Raw genomic sequence first — 18,458 nt, forward strand, 5'->3', positions numbered from 1 at the left:
AAGACAATCTGCTAAACATATTAAGATATATCTTTCGTCGCCGGTGTTTTCACATGGTCAGTTGTATGTTACAACTTCAAGAGTTACTTCAAGAGAATGCTTAAAGATTCTGATTATCGGCAAATACGGTGAAGATGCAAATAAAATTTCTATTGTAGTTTATAAGGAGGTACTGTATTTCGTAATATATCATAGTTTCCGTTGTATGAAAATTTATCCAAATTTATGATTAATGTTACTATAATTTTGTTTTTTTTTTTCAATTTAATCCTTGAAAATTTTATTCATTTATCAAAATTACTAAAGCATATTAGCTAGGTATTGGGCCGGATCTAATCAAACACGGATACATCAGTGCATCACTTGTCTTCACTCTTTCTTTCTAGTTTATGCAGAGTTCTTTTCTCTTCAAGAAAAAATCAAACACTCGTTGTGGTTTCATTTCATCAACGGAAATGAAGAATGGAAGAAAAAGAATGAATCAATGTTGGGTCTTCAATCTTCTGCAACAGTAGAGTTTTCATCAACGGAAATGAAGAATGGAAGATAAACTTTTTCTCGTTTTCAACGGTAATGTTTTTTCTAATTCTTCATTATGCATTCAATCTTCTGCTTGTTTGAAGAAAACAAAACAACAAAAGAACTTTAATTGAGCAAAGATATTCTTTCCCAAGACCCTGTTTGGTTGTGCCTATTATTTTAAAAGATTATATACCCATTTTTTCATTTTTGATTATTCGGAACATCTGCTTAACAAAAAGGTTAAATCTTTTACCATTTTCCTCATTCTTGAATATTCAAGAACATTTCAATCTTCTGCTTGAGAAAAAAAAAAGGTTTTTACCCTTTTTTGTCATTCTTCAATATTCAATCTTCTGCTTGAGAAAAAATTTAGAATCTTTTACCCAATTTTTTCAATCATGAATATTCAAGAACATTTCAATCTTCTGCTTGAGGGGAAAAGTTAGAATCTTTTATCAATTTTCTCATTCTTGAATATTCAATCTTCTGCTTGAGAAAAATGTTAGAATCTTTTACCATTTTCCTCATTCTTGGATATTCAAGAACATTCAATCTTCTGTCTGAGAAATAAAAATTAAAAAACCTTAAATTGAGCAAATGTGTGCTATGTCTGAGACTCTATTTTTATGACCCTAATAGTGAAATTGTAGCTGAGATGAAATATTTTTATGACCCTAATAATAGTGAAATTGTCGCTGAGATGAAATTGTAATCATATGATTACGGGATGGTATCTAATGTCACTGGGATGGAATATTTTTATGACCCTAATAGTGAAATTGTCGCTGAGATGAAATATTTTTATGACCCTAATAATAGTGAAATTGTCGCTGAGATGAAATTGTAATCATATGATTACGGGATTGAATCTAATGTCGCTGAGATGGAATATTTTTATGACCCTAATAGTGAAATTGTCGTTGAGATGAAATATTTTTATGACCCTAATAATAGTGAAATTGTCGTTGAGATGAAATTGTAATCATATGATTACGGGATGGTATCTAATGTCACTGAGATGGAATATTTTTATTACCCTAATATTGTGGTATACATGAGCCCAAAAACGTTGGCTGATGCCTTAATGCGAAAGTTAGTTGTTGCCTATGATGCAATTTTAATATGAAATTTTATTCATAATTTAAGGCTTGGATGGTATCTATTTTGCTTTGATGACCTTAGTCCCTAAATGCAATTTTGCAAATGCAAAATGAATTGTGACTTGTGTTGGATTACCCTACTGGGAAGGGTTTAAAAAGGAATTATCTAAGGAATGAACAAGTCAACTGAGGCAAAGTACTAAGAAACCAATTCTTTTGAGTCTGAACTATTTCACAATTTAAGGCTTGGATGGTATCTATTAGTCCCTAAATGCGAAAATGTTGGATGATGCCTTGCTGCGAAAGCTAGTTGTTGCCGAAAATGCAATTTTAATATGAAAATTTATTCATAATTTAAGGCTTGGATGTTATTGTGCTTTGATGACCTTAGTCCCTAAATGCAATTTTGCCCAAATGCAAAGGAATTCTTTAAGGAAGGAACAAGTCAAGTGAAGCAAAGTACAAAGAAACCAACTCTTCGGAGTTTGAACTATTTCTCATAGTGTCTATCTGGTATATATTTCATTATGCAGATCAACTCTCTGGATGCATGCATTATGATCAATGCAGGAAACCATAATGAGGGTTTATCGGTCCATATTTTGACTGCAAGCCTTTTACTCATTTTTCTGCTTGCATTATGATCATTTTTCTGCAATCTTGCTTAAAAAAGGCACAATCTTTTACCCATTTTTCTCATTCTTAAATATTGAAGAACATTCAATCTTCTGCTTGAGGGAAAAAAGTTAGAATCTTTTACTCATTTTTCTCATTCTTGAACATTCAAGAACAATCAATCTTCTGTTTGAGTAAAAAGTTAGAATCTTTTACCATTTTTCTCATTCTTGACTATTCAAGAACATTTCAATCTTCTGCTTGAGCAAATGTGTGCTATGCCCGAGACCCTATTCAGCTTTAATGATTTGAAAGTCAATTTTTTAATATACATGTTGTAATACTGATTTTTCTCATTTTTGAGAATTGAATAGCATTCAATCTTCTGCATGGAAAAAAAAAACCTCAATTGAGTAAACATGTTGTGTCCCAAGATCCTATATATTTTGAAAGACAATTTTTTTGTTTATTAAGATAATGCAAGTTTAGCACCTTTTTGGAATTTTTATTCCGACATATTTGCATACTTGCATTTTTAACTTTTTATTCATAATGCAAAAGTTGGATGATGGCCTTCAATGCAATTTTCATACGAAATTGTAATCATATGATTAAGGGATGGTATCTAATGTCGCTGAGATGGAATATTTTTATGACCCTTATAGTGAAATTGTCTCTGAGATGAAATATTCTTATGACCCTAATAGTGGAATAGTGAAATTGTCATTGAGATATTTTTTTTTCCATTATCTATGAAGGGTGGTGTGGTATACATAAGCCCACTCTTTCGAGAATAAGATAAATATACATGAGCCCAAAAACGTTTGATGATGCCTTAATGCAAAAGCTAGTTGTTGCCTAAAATGCAATTTTAATATGAAATTTTATTCATAATTTAAAGCTTGGATGGTATCTATTGTGCTTTGATGACCTTAGTCCCTAAATGCAATTTTGCAAATGCAAAATGGATTGTGACTTGTGCTGGATTACCCTATTGGTGGTAAGGGTTTCAAAGGAACTCTCTAAGGAAGGAAAAAGTCAAGTGAACTAAAGTACAAAGAAACCAACTCTTTGGAGTCTGAACTATTTCTAATAGTATCTATCTGGTATGTATTGCATTATGCAGACCAACTCTTTGGATGTTTGCATTGTGATCAATGGATGAAAGAAACCTTAATGAGGTTGTATCAATCGATATTTTGACTGCAGACTTTTTATGAAAATTCGATAAAATTTGGTGGGCGCTGGTATAAGAATTGGATAACACTAGATTTGTGTTCATAATTATAAATGCAAGTCTGAAAAAGGGGTAGAGTATATGGCCCTAGTAACCCCTAGCAACACCCAATCTGACCGTTGGAATCACTGGATATATTAAGTTTCTTAAATTTTTAAGGGATGGTTGCCTCAATGTCCTTAGAGTAATTTGCATTATGAACTCTTTATTCATAATATAAAAGTTGGATGATGGCCTCAATGTCCTTAATGCAATTTTCATATAAAATTGTATTCATGAAACTAACTGTGAAACTGTCAGTGAGGTGAAATATTTTTTTCATTACCTATGAACGATGATATAGTATACATGAGCCCACTAACTCCAAATTTGACAATAAGATGGATATACGTTTTGTTCCATGAAATTTGTTAGGTATTGTCTTGATTGCCCAAAAATGTTGGATAATGCCTTAATACAAATGCTAGTTGTTGCCTAAAATGCAATTTTAATATGAAATTTTATTGATAATATAAGGCATGTATGGTATCTATAATCTATTGTGCTTTGATGACGCTAATCCTTAAATGCAATTTTGCAACTGCAATAAATTGCACAGTTTTTGTTTCTCATACTAGAGGTACTAGATTTATTTTCTCTGTCATGACATGAATTATTTGTTGAGGACAATGATGACATTGAGGAATAGCGTACAAGTGGTAACACCGGCATACATAGGATTGAATTTCATAGCTGGTTGTCTTATAGTTAGAAATGTGCTCCGACTCTAGACCCATTTAGCACCGATGTTTTGAAAGATACTATTTGTTGTGGTTTGCTATGGCAATTTTGGAATTTTCATTCCATTATATTTGCAATGATTCATGTTGGGATACTCATTTCATCTTTCCTAACTATTAGAAAACATAAAATCTCTTTGCTTGAGAGAAAACAACCTTAATTGAGCAATCTTGCTATGTCCCAAGAACCTCTTTGACACCAAAATTTTGAAAGACAGTTTTTTCTTTGTTATGAGGATGGAGTTCCGTATGATTTAACATCAAAATAACTTCTATTTTAATCTATACAAAGCAGGTCCCGAGTGTCTTGATGACCCAAATATTTTAAATGATGCTTAATGTGAAAGCTAGTTGTTGCCTTAAAGACAAAATGGCATGAATGGTATCTATTGTGCTTTGACGACCCTAAATGCAAATGCAATTTTGCAACTACAATATGAAGTGATTTTGCAAATGCAAAGTGGAGTGTGCTCTTGAAGGTACATTATAAGTTTCACGGGATCTTTATTGATCATGGGCGACATTAATCAGCAGAACTTAGATATCATAAGCAGGACTGGAATAAAAACAGGCATTGATTCAAGGTTTGTTTTTGAAACCACAATTCGTTGGTAATGAGAATGCTATTGTTGCAGAGTTTGTTGCTACTCAGAAAGGAAATTTGTGGTGGTGTACTTGAAATGCCGCTTTCTCTAGCAAAACTAAGCTACACAACAAATGTCAATGATTAATTGGTTACCTCTTATGGCTGTCCCAGTGGGAGCCCAATGCTGAGATGTTGCGGTTGGGTCAAATTCTTTTGATCAGTTACCATTTAGTTTGGTATGCTTCTCTGATGAATTTAACAATGTCTTTTGTTACAATTTGTTGCAACTAGCATTTAGTTTTGGTATTCAGTATTCCCTTGAAAATGGAAATGTAAAATCCAGGCATTAGAACTTTAGAAGATTCGGCAGTACAAAATCATAGGGCACCAAACAGACATCAGAATGAAAAACTTTACAAGAGTCAAGAGTACAAAATCACATGTCTTGTATTCCGTTATTATATGTCCTGATTAGGTAAATGGTATTGGAAAACATTGAAATAGCACACCAGTTGTTAATATTACTAGAACCTACCTACCCTTCAAAATTTTGCTAAAGATGAGGATTTGGGATGTTGTTTTCCCCAAGAGTATGGAGCTTATTACCATAGTCGAGGCACATGTATATCGAGTATCTAGTTGCAATGGTTTAGTTTATTAAATAAATTTTCCTGTTGTATTTATGAATTGCTTAACTAAATGGAATATTAAGTTGATCACTTAAAATATTGGCCTATTAATATCAGCCTAGATATATTCTTTTATGGCCATATGGATTTTAAGAAGTTGCAAAGGGCTCTATCTGTTGCCATCTTGAGATATCGGTTTAGCTTAGAGTAAAAACAAATTTAGACCGAGATGCCATTTATATGCTACTGTGTTGTTTATTTATAATTTTTGTTCCCTCAAACTTTTGTGCAGGCCTTTAAAATATTGATTTTGTGTTGTGTCCATTTTAGCGAGGAAAAGGCCTCACGGATTTCTCCTCTTTTGCGCCACCCCTTCTGAAATTATACAACTGCTATAACTGGTATTTGGAGAGAAGATGCTGAAAGGTATTGTTGGTAAAATTATAAAAGTAGAATTAGATGAGACCTAGTGACGAAAGGGAAAGTTAACTCTAAACTTCTATTTTTGTTCCCTTTCTCTGCATAATGAGGAATGTGTGTGACTGAATTCTCTATTTGAAAAGACAAAATTCAAGTATCATGGCCAATAGGTGAATTCACGAGGTATGTGTGAATGATGAACATGATTGAGATTAAATGCTTTGGTTTTGTTCATCAAAGATTTGTTATGCCTTATAAGTAACCACAAACAATTGATATATGTGCATAAGTAAATATGATTATGCCGGTTGATGTATGACGAAACTCTTTTATAATATGCTTTGAATGCTTGTTTGGTAAATTGACTTATTACATGACACTTAGACATATGACATGCAAGGTTGAAAGGGGGTTGTAAGGACTAGCACCTCATACTTTAATTGCTTCATGCTCTGATAGACTAAAAATGAATCATTTCAAGAATGACAGCGGTTTAGATCATCATAGAAGTATATGGATAGATAGTTAATTAGCAAAACCATAGGTAATGATGCAAGATGGCTTAGAGTTTCAAAACTTAGACTTTCAAATTTTGTGTCTTTTAGTATACAAAATTTTTCTGCATAAATAAGGTCGCAGTGCTACCTATATAGTTACCTTAAAATAAATTGATAATACTAACTAAAATTAGTATATGCATATTCGAGGCTTCATTAAAAAACTGTTTAATATTTCTTATTTATTTCAATGTAAGGCATGAATGGTATCTATTGTGCTTTCAGTGTAAAATATGAAATGATTTTGCAAATGCAAAGTGGAGTGTGCTTGTGTTCGATTAGCTTACTAATAAGGTTTCTGGTAGGTCCATGCATGAATGGTATCTACTTGTAAATTTGTTAAGTACTCAGTAGTCAGTGCTAACATTCATTCTTCTGCTTGAAAAAAAAGTTAGAATCTTTTAACCCTTTTTCTCATTCTTGAATATTCAACAAATTCAATCTTTTAGTAGGAAAAAACACATTAATTGAGCAAATGTGTGCTATGTACGAGAAACTATTTGGCATCAATGTTTTGAAAATCAATTTTTTTAGTTTGCTGCTAGTAATTTTGGGATTTTCACTAACATATTGATTTATGGTCGATACATTGTGATGCTGATTTATTTTGAAAGACAGTTTTTTTGTTCAATCTTCTGCATGAAAAAAACCTTAATTAACATACCGTATATATTTGGAAAGACAAATTTTGTGTTTGTTATGATAATGGAGTTTTGAACATTTTTGGAGCTTTTATTACAACATATTTGCATATTGAACTATTTATTCATAATGCAAAAGTTGGATGATGGCCTTCAATCCAATTTTCATACGAAATTGTAATCATATGATTTAAGGGATGGTATCTATTGTCCTTTTATGACCCTAATTGTGAATTTGTCGCTGCGATGAAATATTTTGTTCATTATCTATGAATGGTGGTGTGGTATACATGAGGCCACTATTTCGACAATAAGATGAATAAAGTTCCATTATTTTTGTAGGGATTGTCTTGATGGCCCAAAAACGTTGGATGATGCCTTAATGCGAAAGCTACTTGTTGCCTAAAATTCAATTTTAATATGAAATTATATTCATAATTTAAGGCTTGAATGTTATCTATTAGTCCCTCAATGCGAAAACGTTGGATGATGCCTTACTGCGAAAGCTAGTTGTTGCCTAAAATGCAACATTAATATGAAAATTTATTCACAATTTAAGGCTTGGATGGTATCTATTAGTCCCTAAATGCGAAAACATTGGATGATGCCTTACTGCGAAAGCTAGTTGTTGCATAAAATGCAATTTTAATATGCAATTTTATTCACAATTTCAGGCTTGGTTGGTATCTATTAGTCTCTAAATGCGAAAATGTTTGATGATGCCTTTCTGCGAAAGCTAGTTGCTGTCGAAAATGCAATTTTAATATGAAATTTTATTCATAATTTAAGGCTTGGGTGTTATCTATTGTTCTTTGATGACCTTAGTCCCAAAATACAATTTTGCAAATGCAAAATGGAATGTTACTCGTGTTGGATTACCCTTACTGGCCAACTGAAGCAAGGTACAAAGAACAAGAAGAAATAAGAGCTTATTTGGAAGGGGCTGGGATCCTCTCCAGTCACATTACAGTCCAGTGGAATTTCAACCATTAAGATCAATATTTAAAATATAAAATAAAAGTGAGATGAACTTTTAATGGGTGAGATTTAAACTGGAGAAAATCCATTCCCGTTTAGAAGAGTTATATGCAATTCTTACATAAATACTGGTTCAATTCAGTTTTTAATGTGTGAATGATGAACATGATTGAGATTACATGCTTTGATTTTGTGCATCAAAGATTTGGTATGGCTTATTAGTAACCACAAACAATTGATATATGTGCATAAATAAATATGATTATGACGGTTGCTGTTTGACAAGACTCTTCTTTTATAATATGCTTTGAATGCTTTCTTGTAAATTGACTAATTACATGATACTTAGACGTATGACAAGCGGTACTTAATGATATGAATTTTGGTATAAAAAAAAAAAAAATTAATTTAATTTAACGTTCTGCACACTTAAATTAAATTTTTAGTCCTTCCAATTGTTTATTAATACTTTGTTATCATCAAAACCTTAATAGATTTGGGGGCAAACATTTTTAAATCAATTTTGTTCCAACATTCTAAGCTTGCGAGATATGCAATTTGTTGCTTGCAGTTTACTTCAACTTTATGAGAGGAACTCTCCAAACTTTTTCATTTTAGTTGTTTGTCTTGGCTTTATGAGTTCAAACATGGTTTAATTATTTAGCACAGTTATGTAAAACCAATTATGGGTTATTCATACTAGAAGTACTAAATTTATTTTCTTTGTCCTGACTTGAATTATTTGTTGAGGAGGATTGGCATACAAGTGATAACACTGACATACATAACATTGGCATTCATAGCAGGTTGCCATCTTTTCAGCTACCTTTTCTATAACTGTAAGTGCGGTTTTGACAGCAAGCGGTTTAACCATTTTATATGTGTTTTTTTGGTCTTTGATTTTACAAATTATTGAATTTCCTTATAGTTAAAAATGGTTGTCTCAAGACCCATTTAGCAACGATATTTTGAAAGATACTATTTGTTTTGGTTTGCTATGGCAATTTTGGAATTTTCATTCAAAAACGTTCAATCTTTCTGCTTGAGAAAAAACATAAACCTTAATTAAGCAAACATGCTATGTCCGAACACCTTTGACACCAATATTTTGAAAGACAGTTTTTTCCTATGTTATGATGTTGGAGTTCTGTATGATTTACATCAAAATAACTTCTATTTTAATCTCTTGGATGATGCCTAAAGTGAGTGTACTTGTGTTGGATTAACTTACTTATTAGGTTTCTTGTAGGTACATTATATGTCCTTGTAGAATGAGATGAGACCTAGTGAAGAATGGGAAAGATAACTCTAACTGTCTATCTTCTAACAATTTAGTTTCCTTTTTCTTTCTATTCAAGTATCATGACCAACATGTGAATTTATGAGTAAAAGGTATGTGTGAATGATGAACATGATTGAGATTACATGCTTTGATTTTGTGCATCAAAGATTTGGTATGGCTTATTAGTAACCACAAACAATTGATATATGTGCATAAATAAATATGATTATGACGGTTGCTGTATGACAAGACTCTTCTTTTATAATATGCTTTGAATGCTTTCTTGTAAATTGACTAATTACATGATACTTAGACGTATGACAAGTGGTACTTTATAATATGTAAGGTTGATTTTGGATTTTGAAAGGGGTTGTATAAGGATTAACACCTCATACTTTAATTGCTATATGCCCTGATAAGACTAAAAGTGAATCATTCAAGAATGACGCGGTTTAGATCATCATAGAAGTATATGGATAGTTTTTAACAAAACCATAAGTGATGATGCAAGATGGCTTAGAATTTCTGCAGGTTTTGTGTCCTTCAATATACAAACATTTTCTGCATAAATAAGGTCATAGTGCTACATGCGATATATAGTTAGCTACATGCATGTTTGAGGCTTCATTAAAAAAATTGTTAATTTTTTTTTTTTTTTGAACAAGCCAAAATGAGATATATTAACATAATCAACCTCCCCAGCACAAGACATACCGAGGTAGACTACAAAAGTTTACAAAGAGTCAGAGAAAACGAAAACATAAGCAAATAATACAAAGCCCAAACAAAGCATAGGACTAGACCACCAGCTATGGTAGTTTAAAGCTAACGTAATACACGTCGACTTCAACCACCTAAAGGAGAACAGCTTGATCTTGTCCAACAAAATGAGGGGCGTCTCTGCTGAGCCTGAAAATAATCGATGATTTCTCTCCGTCCAAACTACCCACACACAAACAAGCCAGATGAGCTGTAAAAATGATCGACGTGCTCGTGAAACACCTGCTGAAAATGTAAACTGGGTAAAGTGACCCCGTAGTGTAGAAGAGTCCACCAAAGGAATGCCAATCCATGCTCGCACTAAATCCCAAAGAGAGCTCTCGATCCTACAGGAGATGAATAAGTGATGTGCCGACTCAGCCTCATGACATCCAAAAACACAAGTGGATGCTGTAGAAGATAAAACCCGTCGAGTAACCAGATTTACCCTCGTGGGCAACCTGTCACGCAATAAATGCTAAGCGAAAATAGAGACCCTCAAAGGAACCTGAGGATGCCAGACCAGATTATCCGCAGCGTCCATAGTGACCAAAGCATGAGATATCAAAACCTGGTATGCTCCCCTAACCGTATAACCTGCATCAGGATCAAGGCGCCACTGCCACCTGTCTAAAGATAGAGCCTGCAAGGAAATGGTAAGAAGTAAAGACTGACACTCTCCTAACATCTCCTCCTCCCACGCCCTCAACTGTCTCTGCCACTCACACGCCGCACCATCTGCACCCCACCCTAAAGCAAACATCTCAGCCACCGTACGTGATTTGGTCGCCGTCAACTCAAACAGCCGCCCAAACCGCTCACACAAAGGAGTCCCATCCACCCAGGGATCGGTCCAGAAAAAAGTTTCTGCCCCGTCCCCCACCCTCCTCACAACATGCTCCCTAAACCACCCGCCCCTTGGCTCACCACTTCCCTCCCTAATACGCACTATCTCCCTTTTTTTTTAATTTCATTGTAAGGCATGAATGGTATCTATTGTGCTTTCAATAATATGAAATGATTTTGCAAATGCAAGGTGGAGTATGCTTGTGTTGGATTAACTTACTGATAAGGTTTCTGGTATGTACCTTATATGTCCTTGTTGACTCAACTGTCCAAGGTTTCTTGTTAGTTACGAGAAGGAGAACAAAATAGAATTATGGGGTATCGTTGAATAATACGAATGCTAGCTCTTACCTCATATGACAGAGTTATAAAGCATGGAAATTGAACTGTAAATATCTGCTTGTATACATGAATGTAGAGATTCAAAATCCAAAATTTAAATGCAAATGTTTGATAAACAAAAATTAAATGCAGTAATGTACATGGATTGAACTCATTGTTTGCTTACCTCTCATTGGACAGGCTATCCTCGTTTACTCAATCAGCAATTTTATGTCTGCTGTTGCTATGCTGCTTACCTTGTCAGTAGTGGAATTTAGCTCTTTCCTTTTCGACTTAATGGTAATGCTAGCTACCATCAATTACTACTATACACATATAGCATGATAATTGAACTATAAATATCTACTTGTAAATTTGTTATTGTTGGATGGTCTTTGGTTGTATCTGAGTCTCGATGTACCGTGTACGATGCGTAATCTGTAATCTGTTGCATGTAGTTTACTTCAGCTTGATTAGATGGAATTCTCTTGTGATCAGCAATTCAAGCTTTTTTCATTAATTAGACTTACATATCAGCATATTCTTATATATGGAGAAGCTTTGTTCAACAGTTGCACATTATATTGTTCATATTGTTGAATGTATGTTCTGAAGCAAGTTTAATCTTTCTTGCAAAAAATGTTCTTGTTAAGCCTACAAGTGGTAACACCAGTTAAGATTGTTATTCATAGCTAGCATTGTGGGGCTAAATATTTTAGGTTGTTTTGTTGAAAATTTGAGAACTGATTTTGCCATTCAAGTTGAGCTTCTGGTTGTTAGTGCTTTTAAGTAAAATCTAACCGTGCCTTGGAACTTAAGTAACATATGGTTGAATTGTAAGGTTTTACTTAGAGGCATGAATTTTACGGTTACTCATATATTATGAGAGGAAAACCAATGTGCAAATAAGTTAGCTAATATATGCTTGTATATTATAGATTTTGTTATCAGAATGATATTCCTTCATGCATTATTGATAGCTCTCAGAGGAATAAGCCTGGTTTACCAAATTTTTGATTCACATCATTTTGAGAAGGTTTTGGTTTAGTCTCCTTTTTTTTTTTTGTAAGTGATATATCTTTAATATAGTTTTGGGTAGCAGCACATTAGCCGCTAATTTTCTTTGGAGAAAAAACATAAAAATTGAGACAGTAAAAGTTGATGTACCATATTATGGAACAAATACATTAATTTTTATTGACTCAAATTCTCTTATAAAAAGAACTGGAGGAAGTATCAATAAATTTGAAATAATTTCTACTAGTTTTGACTAAATTTGCACAAAAATCTTTTTTTGAAATATAAACTAATTTTTTTAATCTATAACAAAATTTTAGATATTTTTTTCACCCATAAAAAAATAAGGGTTAAATATGTTTTTTGTCCCTATAGTTTCCCAGAATTTTGTTTTTAATCCCTGAAAGATTTTTTTCATACTTTTTAGTCCTTGAAGTTTTTTCTGTTAGTGTTTTTAGTCCATACTTTTAATCAAACTCTTGTATACTTTCACATTTTTGAATGATTTTTTTGTATTCATGTTTATAATATTATAAGAACATCATCGATAAAAATTTAGAATTTTTGATCATAAGATGAATTTTTATGTGCAACTAAAAAAATTCATATTTAATTCATCTTTCATTAAAAAAAATTTTAATTTTTTTTTTAATATGCACTAGTTAAATGAAAAGTAGAGACTAAAAACACTGACGGAAAAAACTTCAAGGACTAAAAAGTGCGAAAAAAAATAGAGAAAAATTATAGGACCAAAAACATATAATTATTTTTTAATTTAATCCTTGAAAATTTTATTTATTTATCAAAATTACTAAAGCATGATTAGCGCTTATAAAAAAAATAAAAAATAAAGCATGATCACCTAGGTTTTGGGCCGAATCTCTTAGCCCATAAGTAGTCTAACACATCACTGGAACAAATACTTGAAGAAAAAGAATCAAGCACTCTCACTCGTTTCTTTCTAAGTTACGCAGAGTTAACACATAATTTGTTTCATTGTTCGTCTGGTTTTTTTTCTTCATGAAAAGAATGAAACTTTCTGTGCGTTTGGTTTGAGGGAAGGAAATGAGAAAGGAAGAGAAAGAATGAATCAATTTCAATCTTTCTCGTTTTCATCAACGAACTCAATAAACTCTTCCCCGTTTTCAACGGTAATGTTTTTTCCAATTCTTCATTATTCATTCAATCTTCTGCTTGAGAAAAAGTACAATCTTTTACCCATTTTTCTCATTTATTGAATATTCAAGAACATTCAATCTTCTGCTTGAGAAAAAAGTTAGAACTTTTACTCATTTTTCTAGTTCTTGAATATTCATGAACATTCAATCTTCTGCCTGAGAAATAAAAATAAAAAACCTAAAATTGAGCAAATGTGTGCTATGTCTGAGACTCTATTCGCCATCAATGTTTTGAAATCATGTGACTAAGCGATGGTATCTTGTGTCGCCGAGATGGAATATTTTTATGACCCTAATAGTGAAATTGTCGCTGAGATGTAATATTTTTATGACCCTAATAGTGTGGTATACATGATCCCAAAAACTTTGGATGATGCCTTAATGCGAAAGTTTGTTGTTGCCTAAAATGCAATTTTAATATGAAATTTTATTCATAATTTAAGGCTTGAATGATATCTAATTGTGCTCTGATGACCTTAGCCCCTAAATGCAATTTTGCAAATGCAAAATGGAAAAATGGATTGCGACTTGTGTTGGATTACCCTAAACTCAATACTGGTAAGGGTTTCAAAGGAATACTCTAAGGAAGGAACAAGTCAAATGAAGCAAAGTACAAAGAAACCAACACTTTGGAGTCTGAACTATTCTCTAAGGAAGGAACAAAAAGGTTAAATCTTTTACCCATTTTCCCATTCTTGAATATTGAAGAACATTCAATCTCTGCTTGAGGAAAAACTTAGAATCTTTTACCATTTTTCTCAGTTTTGAATATTCAAAAACATTTCAATCTTCTGCTTAAGAAATTTTAAAAAATGAACCTTAATTGAGCAAATGTGTGCTATGTCTGAGACCGTATTTGGCATCAATATTTTGAAAGTCAATTTTTTTAAATACATGTTGTGATACTGATTTTTTTTTTCATTCTTGATAATTGAAGAACATTCAATCTTTTGCATGAAAAAAAAACCTTAATTGAGTAAACATGTTACGTCCCAAGACCCTATATACTTTGAAAGACAATTTTTTTGGTTTGTTACAATATTGAGTAAACATGTTGTGATATTGAGTTTTGGACATTTTTGGATTTTTAATTCCAACATATTTGCATATTTGCATTTTGAAGTAATTATTCATAATGCAAAAGTTGGATGATGGCTTTTGATAGAGAGTTGAAGCTCTATCAAGCTACACTAAGCTAAACCTAAGAAAAACAATAAATAAAGATAAATAAATAAAAGATAAATTGATTCATTTCATTGATTCCCCTTTGATAAGAACACTACATATATATATATAAGACTCTTAATGGGCCTAAAGGATAAAGTCCAACCAAACAAAACCCAATAACATAGATGTTCAACTAATAATATAAATACTATCTAAATTTTTTAATAAACTATTACCTAATAATTATTTAATTAACTACTATTAATCTTCTATCATTGCCGCCGGGTTCACTTGAACCTTGTCCTCAAGGTTCGGATATGAGTCGGGAGGTTTACGAGCCGGACGAATGTGGAGCAGATCAACTGAAATGAGTTGTGGTGAGGCTTGTAACACATGATTTTTGTCCATGAAGATTTGTGCATAGCAAAAAGATTGGGCCATTGTTTGGCGACCCAAAATTGTTTCGGTGGAGACTAATTGTTTGCACATCACTTGAATTTTGTTCTTGCAAATTGGATTGTGAAAAGGTGGAAATCCAAACACGTGGGAAGTTGTGAATGGGTTAGTACTAATAGTGTCACATAAGGATGGGGTGGATTTGAAATCCTGCAAAAGGACAACAACTGGCACATGGAAAATAGATATAGGCAGAAACACCAGTACTAGTCCTACATCACGTGCTTGGGTGAAGGTGGGAGACAAACAATTGGACACGTGGCAACTCGCTGTTGGTGGAGAAGGCTGCAAGCGAATTGTGATTTGTATGCACGGCTGAGATTCATTTGTTGAAGCTCCCTGTTGATCGGACAGTGCAAAAACTCTCTGGGTGTCACGATGGAGAAAGGACAATAAGCAGTATTTGTGTTTAACCATTGGCATAATAAGTTGCAATTCAACGCCTGACTTTAAATCCGGTGGCTTTGCTGGCGGTCTCAATAACGACGGTGACGAATTAGGTGGTTGTGATAGAGTTTGGTTGGTAAACGGTGGCTTCAATGACGGCGGAGGCGCCAGAGTTAGAGAAGAAACATTTTCCGGTGGCCGTGGTAGTGAGTTGATGAGCGGTGACTTTGAGAAGCACAGTGGTGTTCGAAGATGAGACTGAGATATGAGAAAACTCGGTGATGGATCTGGCGGTTTCAACGGCGGCCGAATCGCCGGAGGCATAGCTGAGAAGCTTTCTGACGGAAACTGTAGGTCTGGTGGTTTCGGAGGTGGAGGAAGCATGATGAAGAAGCTATTCTCCGGTGATTTTGTCTCCGGCGGATTTGGTTCCGGCGATTTTGGCGATGGAAGATCAGAGACCGTAAAAACCCCAATTTCTGGTGGTATTGGAGAAAGATTATTTTCTTTTTCACTTTCTGTTTTCACCTTTTCTTCATCTTTCACTTGCTTTTCTTCTTCAAGTGGTTCTAGAACTTCTTCACTTTCTGTTGGGTCTTTTGCATCTTCTTCTTCTTTCTCCTTTTCAATTTTCTCTTGTAAATCCCGTCTCAAAGTGGAGAAAACATTCTGAATATTCTTTGTCCGTGATTTTAGCAATTCAGAAACTTCTTGAAAGGATTCTTGGATATCTTGAAATGATTCTTTCATCTCATTTCGAAATTCTTCAATAAATTCTAAAATCTCATTGCAAGATCTCTGAACAATTTCTGCATTTGGACTTGCAGGTTGTGAATATGAATGGGGAGGTTGTACGGCTTGTTGTTGCAAGGTATGAGTGGTAGTGTGGGTGATGGTGGAGGGTGGTAGACTTGTGTTTTGGTAATAGTTGCAGTAGTTGGAATAATTTGGATATGGATATGAAGGGAATTCAAGGTGAGAGTGTTGTTGATGTGTAGGTGGCATGGTTGGTACTGTTGTTACAGTAGAATAACATGGGTAAAATGGAGGAGAGTAGGATGGAATAGCATCCATGAGAGGAACTAAGTTCATGGAATGAAAGCACCAATTGATAGAGAGTTGAAGCTCTATCAAGCTACACTAAGCTAAACCTAAGAAAAACAATAAATAAAGATAAATAAATAAAAGATAAATTGATTCATTTCATTGATTCCCCTTTGATAAGAACACTACATATATATATATAAGACTTTTAATGGGCCTAAAGGATAAAGTCCAACCAAACAAAACCCAATAACATAGATGTTCAACTAATAATATAAATACTATCTAAATTTTTTAATAAACTATTACCTAATAATTATTTAATTAACTACTATTAATCTTCTATCAGCTTTCAATGCAATTCTCACACGAAATTGTTTTCATATGATTAAAGGGATGATATCTATTGTCTCTAAGATGAAATTTTTTTATGACTCTAATTGTGAAACTGTCGCTGAGCCTACTATTTCGACAATAAGATGAATATACTCTTTGTTCCATGATTTTTGTTAGGGATTTTCTTGATAGCCCAAAAACGTTGGATGATGCCTTAATGCGAATGCTAGTTGTTGCATAAAATGCAATTTTAATATGATTTTTTTTCTTCATAATTTAAGGCTTGGATGGTATCTATTGTGCTTTGATGACCTTAGTCCCTAAATGCAATTTTGCCTAAATGCAAAAGAATTCTTTGAGGAAGGAACAAGTCAAGTGAAGCAAAGTACAAAGAAACTAACTCTTTAGAGTTTGAACTATTTCTCATAGTATCTATCTAGTATATACAACTTCATTATGCGGATCAACTCTTTGGATGCTTGCATTATAATCAATGCAGGAAACCATGCTGAGGGTTTATCGGTCCACATTTTGACTGCATGCCTTTTACTCATTTTACTGCAAATGTATACACTATCTTGCTTAAAAAAGGTACAATCTTTTACCCATTTTTCTCATTCTTGAACATTCAATCTTCTGCTTGAGAAAAAAGTTAGAATCTTTTACTATTTTCCTCATTCTTGAATATTCAAGAACCTTCAATCTTCTGCCCGAGAAATAAAAATAAAAAAAACCTTAAATTGAGCAAATGTGTGCTATGTCCGAGACCCTATTCGGCATCAATGTTTTGAAAGTCAATTTTTGATATAAATGTTGTGTTACTGATGTTTCTCATTTTTGATAATTGAAGAACATTCAATCTTCTGCATGAATAAAAAACCTTAATTGAGTAAACATGTTGTGTCCCACGACCCTCTATATTTTGAAAGACATTTTTTTTGGAATTTTAATTCCAACATATATGCATATTTGCATTTTGAACTCTTTATTCATGATGCAAAAGTTGTTGGATGATGGATTTCAATGCAATTTTCATACGTAATTGTAATCATATGAGTTAAGGGATGGTATCTATTGTCCTTTTACGACCCTGACCCTAACTGTGAAACTGTTGCTGCAATGAAATGTTTTTTTCATTATCTATGAAGGGTTGTGGTATACATGAGGCCACTGTTTCGACAATAAGATTAATATACTTTTTGTTCCATGATTTTTGTAGGGATTGTTTTGATGGCCCAAAAACGTTGGTTGATGCCTTAATGCGAAAGCTAGTTGTTGCCTAAAATGCAATTTTAATATGAAATTTAATTCATAATTTAAGGCTTGGATGCTATCTATTAGTCCCTAAATGCGAAAACGTTGGATGATGCCTTAATGCGAAAACTAGTTCTTGCCTAAAGTGCAATTTTAATATGAAATTTTATTCATATGTGACAGCGTATCTTCAGAACCAATTTTAGAGAGAAAAAGGCTAGAATTTCTCACTTTTTGCAGGGGGATTGAAACACTTGTTATTTTCATCGGTTGGCTAAAATTAAGGTGTCATCCAAGCAGATTCATGCTCTGCGTCATGGGGATGAATTATTAACTTCAGTAGCTAC

At 33.2% G+C, this 18,458-nt stretch overlaps 1 protein-coding gene and 1 long non-coding RNA gene across 4 annotated transcripts; one reads left to right on the top strand and one right to left on the bottom strand.

The window, feature by feature from the left end:
• The first annotated feature begins 334 nt into the window (after positions 1 to 334).
• Positions 335 to 7,701, top strand: LOC123887064. Of its 3 annotated transcripts, none has more exons than XR_006801334.1 (4): positions 335 to 570; positions 4,549 to 5,075; positions 5,799 to 6,071; positions 7,429 to 7,701. It is a non-coding gene; the product is annotated as an uncharacterized LOC123887064 (long non-coding RNA). The 3 variants fall into 3 exon arrangements; XR_006801335.1 differs by lacking the exon at positions 7,429 to 7,701 and having other exon boundaries at positions 4,549 to 4,732; positions 4,889 to 5,075; positions 5,799 to 6,392; XR_006801333.1 differs by lacking the exon at positions 7,429 to 7,701 and having other exon boundaries at positions 5,799 to 6,392.
• A 6,947-nt stretch (positions 7,702 to 14,648) lies between these two features.
• Positions 14,649 to 16,509, bottom strand: LOC123887211. The gene is made up of 2 exons (XM_045936494.1): positions 14,871 to 16,509; positions 14,649 to 14,668 (listed from the first exon to the last, which is right to left on the bottom strand). Exon 1 carries the CDS (start codon positions 16,480 to 16,482, stop codon positions 14,896 to 14,898), a length of 1,587 nt encoding a protein of 528 aa, XP_045792450.1. The 5' UTR covers positions 16,483 to 16,509; the 3' UTR covers positions 14,649 to 14,668; positions 14,871 to 14,895.
• Between the last annotated feature and the right edge of the window lie 1,949 nt (positions 16,510 to 18,458).

Source organism: Trifolium pratense, linkage group LG5, assembly GCF_020283565.1.
Source record: "Trifolium pratense cultivar HEN17-A07 linkage group LG5, ARS_RC_1.1, whole genome shotgun sequence".
NCBI classification, from domain to species: Eukaryota; Viridiplantae; Streptophyta; class Magnoliopsida; order Fabales; family Fabaceae; genus Trifolium; species Trifolium pratense.

Excerpts from the sequence above, each read along its gene's own strand:
- LOC123887211 (XM_045936494.1), bottom strand. The coding sequence starts at position 16,482 with ATGCCACCTACACATCAACAACACTCTCACCTTGAATTCCCTTCATAT.